Below are 7,777 nucleotides of genomic sequence, written 5' to 3' on the forward strand. Positions count from 1 at the left end.
CCTGGGACTGAGGCCTGGCAGATGCACCATTGATTGGGAAAATTGGGATTGTCAGTCCTTCTGGCGGAGGGACTGGTCTCTAGAAGCAAAAGGAGACAGACTCAGCCCTGGATCCGGAGGCCTGAGGTCACCTTGTGGGTGCTGTATCTCCGGTTCTGCGTTCTTTCTGTTATCTCTCCCTTTCTGGTCCACTTCAAATTGTCCTTCCCAGTCTTTCTGATTCCCATGGTCGGCAGCTCTTTTGGTCTAAAGATGCTTTCCAAGGACTTCCTGCTCAGTGTTTAGGGATAGGAGGTGGAGCACGACTCACGAACTGATTGCGCTGCTAGCTGCAACCAGCAGGGGGCGCAAGCGACTAGTTTCTGAGGGGGCGTGGCGGAGGCGTGTAGGGGCGTGGTCTCTAAGCCAGCCGACCAATAAAGACCGCGGCGCACGGCCTAGGTATCGCTTCCTGGGTCGTACGACCTTGGTTGAGTCTGTTCAGAGTTCTTCCGCGCGCCCTCGCCGGACCCGCGACCGCGATGCTAGCCTTGCGTTGCAGCCCCCGCTTGTTCGGTCTGCTCTCCGGCCCGCGCTCCGCGCCGCTGCTCCTCTCCGCGACCCGTACCTGCAGCGACGGCGGAGCCCGCGGCGCGAACTCTTCCTCCCAGAACCCGCTCGTGTACTTGGACGTGGGCGCCGATGGACAGCCGCTCGGCCGCGTGGTGCTGGAGGTGAGGCTTGGGCATAGGGAAAACCTGGACTTCCCGGGCCCCGTACTGTGCCTGGCACACCAGGTGACCTTGGGCCTCAGTTTCCCTCTCTTAAAAGAAGCGGCATCAGCTTGCTCCGTTCCAGGGCTCTTCAAAAGCCTGGGGTTTGTGGAGGAGAGAGGAAGGGCTGGTGTGCAGGTAAAGGTCAAGGTCAGATCGTACTGAGTGACAGCCCACTGACCGGCCAGGACCGACGTGGGGCTTCCTAGACCCTCTGCGTCCGAGGTTGGACCCAGAGTTCTGGGGTGGGTGTCTGAGGTCCAGGTGTTGCCAGGTGCTCACGTGGTGGCCTGCGCGCACTCCGGATCCGCCCCCAAGGCCTGGTTACCTAAGAGGAGGCGCGGGGAATGTGAGTGAGAAGGTTCTGGACTGGGAGCCCAAGCCCTCTCCACTCTCTGAGGTCGGCACTAACTCCTGTTCGACCCTTAAAAAAAAAAAGTAGGAAACAGTCCCCAAGGTATCCGGAGGCCACCCTAGAAGCCTTTAGGCTGTTCTGCTTTGAACAAAGGGACCGGTTAGTGTTGAAGGACGATCGATTGGGGGAGGGGAGCTGGAATTTGTTATTATGCCACAGTTTCCTCTTTTGGAAAATGAGGAGCACCTCCCCAAACCAATTTGGTGAAGAGGGATTCTTAGGAGAAGCTGAGAGGCAGGTCTGATGAGGTGTAAACGTCCCCTCCTTCCCTTCTGTGAGCCTCAGTTTCCCCCGGCTCTGAGGAAGGTCAGCTGTTTCTGATAATGATACTCTTGGTGGGTGGGGGGGACTCCCCCTGACAATTCTGTCCCGGAAGTGGGCCGGGATGGCACTAGTTTTCTTCTGATAAGAAATGGAGGCTGTCTCAGGCAAGCCTTGGTTGGGTTCAGGAAGCAGCTGGCAGAAATGATAGCTGCTTTGCCTGTTTCTAGGAGGGTTGGTGGCCACGGAAGGGAATGGCCCTGTGCTTCTTTGTCGTGACGCCCCGGTCTCTGGGCGTGAACGGTGAGGGGGCTCTACCCTGCACCTGCTTCTGGACTGACCATCTTTTTCTGTTCCTTTTCCTTCCCTGCAGTTAAAGGCAGATGTCGTGCCCAAGACAGCAGGTAAGGCCAAGATGGAAACTAAGCCAGGCGAGGCTGGTGGGCTGGGCGTGGAGTTAGGACTTAGATTTTGATCCTATGGGAGTCTCAACTTAAGCACAGTTGATGGGTACCCCGAGGCAGCCTCTTGTCCCCTTCTGGACCTTGTCAGCTATGCTAACTGGTCTAAGTAGCCAGACATCTCAGAACCAGGGGAAGGCCCATGCAAGCTCTCAGAGATCACTTCCTTCCTCTTCTTGACAGCACAGGGCAGGGTTAGGTAAAGTTTTGGGCTCCTTGTCTTGTTATCCTGCCTGGCACAGCTTAGAATTTGGATTCTAGTCACAGCGCTTGCCACTGGCTCAAGGCGGGAAAGTGATCAGGAATAGACTCAGGAAGAGGGGCAGGGCCTTTCCACACACAGCTCACCTGGGAGGTTGGCAGGGAAGGGTGGCCTGCCCTTAACCTGCCTCTCTCTCACTCTTTTTTTCAGAGAACTTCAGAGCCCTGTGCACTGGTGAGAAGGGCTTTGGCTACAAAGGCTCCACCTTCCACAGGGTGATCCCAGCCTTCATGTGCCAGGTAACAGGAACACGGCCTCTGCTGTGATCGGAGCCGGCAGTGTAAATGCCCAGGGAGTGCTGGGATCACTGAGAAGAAAGCTGGGCCCTGATGCACAGAGGGGACATAGCGCAGGGCTGCTGTGACGATGGACCTTGAGGCTTTAAAGGGCCGTCGGAGTTAGACCACATCTAATCTTGGTATTCCGTGTGCCCTTAAGCACTGGGCATGGGAGAAGAGAGGGGGGGTGTGGAGAAGATAGCTAAGTCATCATTACACATGCCAGGATTTGGAGGTGCTTCTCCAGTGAAGGGCCTTTTCTTGGGTAAATGAATATATCTTAAGTCACATGTTCTTCCAGTTTTACACACATGTGAGTATTGCTGCATCAGGTTTCAGGCTAGGTGTTGGCAACAGCAACCTCATGGGCAGACTCAAGGTTGGAGGTTGATGTGTGGAGACCAGGAGCCAGAGGCAGGCATAGATGTCTTGGCCTCTCTGAAGTCCTTTCTGCCTGTTCGCTCCACTGTAGCCCAGCAACAGTGGGTTGGGGCTGTGCCTACTGTCACTCGGTAGTGCTTGGTTACACATTGGGTGTGACAAGGTGAAGGAGAGGCAGACAGGGCTGTGGCTGCCAGTCAGGCCCTGTGACCTTCCTGCTGCAGAGGCTCCCAGCTCCACCTGGAGTTGGTGATGAGGTAGGGTACTGAGGTGTGCAACTGGATTCAGGAAGGGACTTGCAAATTGGGAGAGCTCTTTATGGCTTGGCGTGGTGGTCTCTGGAGGCACAGGCAAGGTGACTGGGGACACCATATTGGTATCAGCAGATGCTTTAGCTGGGCAAGGAAGATCATACTTCCCATTTAAGGGTCCTGTCTCAGAGAAACCACAGAATGGCCATGGCCAACTGGGCATAGAAGTGTTTCTATGTTCTTCCTGGCAAGAACTGCATGCAGGGCCTTCCTGGGCTGCCTGGTCTATAAACGTTAGGGCTTTCTTAGCCTGCCCTGGCTCTGGTTAATGACATGGAAATCTTTATTAAAAGCGTCAGACAGTGTAGCTGGGCAGATTCTGAGCTATTCCAACAAGAAAATGCTGGCTTTAAACTACTTCCCAGCCACGTGACTCGTTACATGCCATCTAGGTCTCACCCTGGCACCTCCTTCATTCGTGTCCCAGTCGCGACTCCCCTTGTCCCCTCTGAGACCCTCTCCATCTCTCTGGGCACCGAGTCCCGCCTTTTCTTCGGCCGAGCTCCAGGCTGTTCAGCTCTTTAGTTCAGTCCATCGCGAGGTGATGGAGTATAGTGCTTTACAGAGTACTGAGTCGGGAGGGGCTTCATTATGCTGACAGTACCAAAGCCCAGACTGCAGCCAGAATGTGGATACAGAAATCAGCGATTGAGAACACAAAGCATCCTCCAGCACTGAGCAGGCTCTGAGAGAAGTGCCCAGCCCCCCCCCCCCCCCACGGACCATGCGTCTACCAAACTTTCAGGCTTTGGGAGGGTGATGGAGGGTGATGCTGGAGCAAAGAAAGGGATTCAGCCTGGGACCTGGTCTCCTGCCTGGCGCTGAGAACAGGGCCCCTGGTCACCTGCTGTGGCCCTCTTAGGAATCGTGCCACAGCTAGCTCAGGCACGTCTCATGAGGTTTACTGAAAAACCCTTAAAAAGCTCAGACAAAAAGCTGTTGTTGAGAAGCCAGCCTTGCTGTGGCATGGCTTCAGATGCAGAAGCTTGGGTTTATCTTGCCCAGTTTATCTTAGTCACTAGATATTGTTGGCCCTTTGCCTGAGGGGGCCTTGGGAGTATGGGGGCTGCCTTCTTAGGACGCTGTCCTTCTGCCGCCTGTGTGTAGTTAGTTACAAGGTACTGTGTGTGCAGGCTGGCGACTTCACCAACCACAATGGCACAGGAGGGAAGTCCATCTACGGAAGCCGCTTTCCTGACGAGAACTTCACCCTGAAGCACGTGGGGCCAGGTATGTGGGACTGAGCCCTCTCTAGCGCTCTTAGCTGTTTGGGCGCTGCCACGCCTGGCTGCCCAGAGAAGCTGTGGTCCACTGCCCGGCATCCCATCCTTCTCCTTCTGCTAGCATCCAGGCGGCTCAGCATTTCTTACTGGGTTTCTCTAGAACTTTCTCATCATTCTTACTCTGTAAAACCAGACTTTCTACTGTAATTCAGCACTTGGGAGGCGGAGACAGGAGGATCCAAAGGTCAGGTCATCGTGGGCTTCATAGTGAGACTTGTTTCAACAAACAAAAACCAAACAGATTTCCCTATGGGAACTTGGTTGGGGAGTCTCTAAGTAGAGCCCAAGGTAGAGTATGGAAGAGTCTAGAAGCCATAGCCAGGGTTCCAGTCAGCTCCCCACTGAGACCCCTGAACTCTTTCCACCCAGCATGCCCATTGAGAGCTAGCTGGCAGTTAAGGCACTCGAGCTCCGGGACTGTGTCAGGACCGTACTCTGGTGTCGGGACCTGCAGGTTCACACGTCCTTGATGGAATGTGTGCCACCTGCTCTCCCAAGCAGCCTCTCAGGTGGGGTGCCTCCTGGGTGACACGGCTCACTGCTGCTTGTCTCACAGGTGTCCTGTCCATGGCAAACGCAGGCCCCAACACCAATGGCTCTCAGTTCTTCATCTGCACGATAAAGACAGACTGGTGAGTACACCACTCTGCAGGGCCTCTGAGAGGAAGCTAGAGGAGGGCGCAGTCGGGGGGGGGGGGGTGGTCTGCAGCTGGGCTGTCTGCTCTGGGCCAGCGGCTGGCTTCTCACTGTGTGTCTGTCTGAGAGACCAGAAGGGATCGGAGCACAGTTTATGATTTTCTGTGATTGTGTCCCACCTATGCGTCCCAGTGGTGCTGTTGGCTAGATATTGATTTGTGTCTCGCCTGCACACACACTGAAGGTTCCTCTACCCACTTGGGAAATGCTTCAGTAAGCGACCTCATGGCGGTCCGAGTGGAAGCCGCTTTACCCGTCCCACCTGATATTCCTTGGCTTACCTCCACTATAGACTGTGCTTATGGAATCATGGGTTTTGAGGAATATTTTTCTCATACACCGTTAGCATGGCCGCACATGGCTCCCAGACCCCGCAGCCTGCTTTCCCACAGGCCTGTGCTGTCTAAGAATGCCTTTTCCCTGGTAAAACTTCCACTAAGCAGCACCTTTCTCTGCCCAGAGTCTTGAGTGTTCCAGACCTCAGGTCCCTGGAGGTCAGAGGCAACAGCTGACCGAGAAGTTTAGAAAACCTGTGTCCACAACTTTAAGGCAATCTAAGTGATAGGATGAGAGCCACACAGGGCCGCCAGGGCCGGGCATATTGTTGCTGGCCCATCTTCTTTGCTCCTTCCATGGAAGCCTTAACAGGCCTTGCAGTTCCACCCCAGGCCGTCATCATTCTTGGCTTTGCTGGAGCTGAGCGAAGGCCCTGTCCCATTCTTGGAACTCACAGATCATGAGCGGCTCAACGCCTCCAGGCTTCGCATACTTGTTAGCTGCTCAGTTTGCTGTGTCTGTTGTACAAAGGTCTCGCTTTTTTTAGTGCTCCAGTGCCCATCGTTTTCCTGGGCAGAATGAGAGCAACCCACTTCTCATAGGTAAGGTCACCAGAATCAGATCAAGCTGCCAGGACAAAGCCCAGGGTGACAGAACTTGTCCCGGGAGCCTGGGGTCCACTGGAGTGCCGTTGGAGAGCTCACAAAAGGCGATTAAGCTTGCAGGCCAGGGGTGTCCCTTTGAGAATTAGTACCTTTGGGAAGTAACTCTGTGCCGCGTGGCCAGGGTGCTGGGTGCTTCCTCACTTGCCTCCACCCTCCCCACAGGCTGGATGGTAAGCATGTCGTCTTCGGCCATGTCAAAGAGGGCATGGATGTCGTGAAGAAAATAGAATCTTTCGGTTCCAAAAGTGGGAAGACATCTAAGAAGATTGTCATCACAGACTGTGGCCAGTTGAGCTAACTCACAGCCAAGATGCTAGGACAGCAGCGGGCATCCGTGTCTTGATTCGCCCAGGTACTCCAGAGAACAGTTTGTACCCACTTCTACTGAGTCTGAGGAAGGCCGCTCAGACACATGGTCCTCCACAGGACCAGCCGCTCTGGACTGTCCATCCTTCCTCAGGGGCATCAGTATGGCCATCAGGCCATGATCACTCAGCAGATGTCCCTGTGATGGCCATTTCTGTGTGCCTTGGACATTGGCAGTGCTGACCAGTTAGTTAGGGAAGGCTCCTGACTTTATCCTTGACCAGTGGGGACAGCAGTTGCTATTTAATGTTGTCTTCTTCCTTGCAATAATTTAACAAGATCTCATAGAAATAAAGCTGTGACACTGACTGCACTGTCCTATGTGTGACCTGAGTTGGCACAAGCCACAGACACCCCCCCCCCACCACCACCACCACCACCTCCCAGCCTGTCTTCTGAAACATCGCTCAGGGCTCTTGTGAAAATCCCTACATCAATGCCTTTCCTCCTGGTCACTGTGAATTCTGCTGATTGGCTGCTGTGATTTTTGAAGGAAGCCTGTGAAACAGAAGCCGCTGGACCTGGGAACAGACCTGTGAGCCGGGTCTGTCTGCTCAATGTGAATTCCTGTGTTGAAAACTTACAGAAACTGCCAGAATCCATGCTGTCCTCAAGAGGGAAGTGTTTGCTGGCAGGCTTTGCTTTCTCTGTATGTTGAATAAATCCAATCTATCAATAATATATATGTAAAAGATTTCTGGAACAGTCCTTCGTGTTCATATCAAATGTGATAAATAAATCCTATTTTCTAAAAAATGGCTGTCTCTGGTTTTAGAATGAAATTGTCATGTTTGGGGCTTGTTTGTTTTTATGTTTGTTTTGAGACAAGGTCTTGCTGTGTGGTCCAGATTAGTCTAGAATTTGCTGTATAGCCTTGGCTAGCCTCAAACTCTTGATCTTTGTTGAGATTATAGGCATGTAACATTGTATCCAGCTGGGGCCAATCTTTGAGTTACTATGTATCACGTTCTATGCTTTGAACTGTTTTTCTGTTTGTTTTGTTGTTTTATGATGCTAGGGCCTTTGTGCTCACAAGCCACACGTCCTCAGCCTTATGCTAAGGAAATCTCGGGTAGAACATTCTGTGTAATAATCCCAGGGACTAGCTCAGCGACCATTGAGAACGTTTTTGTTACCATCCATTCTGAAGGGATGATCCAGACAGGACCATAGTCCCCACAGCCCCCTCCATGAGCACCCCCTCCGTGAGCACCGCCTCCATGAGCACCCCCTCCATGAGCACCCCCTCCATGAGCACCACCTCCATGAGCACTGCCTCTAGGCAAAGTTCCAGCTTTGCTTACTGATGGCACTTCAGTTTTTCTCAGCTACATAATGTGTGTGTGACACCTATACCTGGAATTGGGTGT

The 7,777-nt window shown here is 53.4% G+C and overlaps 1 protein-coding gene across 1 annotated transcript; it reads left to right on the forward strand.

The window, feature by feature from the left end:
* Positions 1-438: 438 nt before the first annotated feature.
* On the forward strand, positions 439-7,165 carry Ppif (peptidylprolyl isomerase F). The gene is made up of 6 exons (XM_052189902.1): positions 439-713; positions 1,802-1,832; positions 2,302-2,390; positions 4,255-4,351; positions 4,961-5,036; positions 6,204-7,165. Exons 1-6 carry the CDS (start codon positions 522-524, stop codon positions 6,337-6,339), a joined length of 621 nt encoding a protein of 206 aa, XP_052045862.1. The 5' UTR covers positions 439-521; the 3' UTR covers positions 6,340-7,165.
* The last annotated feature ends 612 nt before the right edge of the window (positions 7,166-7,777 follow it).

Source organism: Apodemus sylvaticus, chromosome 8, assembly GCF_947179515.1.
Source record: "Apodemus sylvaticus chromosome 8, mApoSyl1.1, whole genome shotgun sequence".
NCBI classification, from domain to species: domain Eukaryota; kingdom Metazoa; phylum Chordata; class Mammalia; order Rodentia; family Muridae; genus Apodemus; species Apodemus sylvaticus.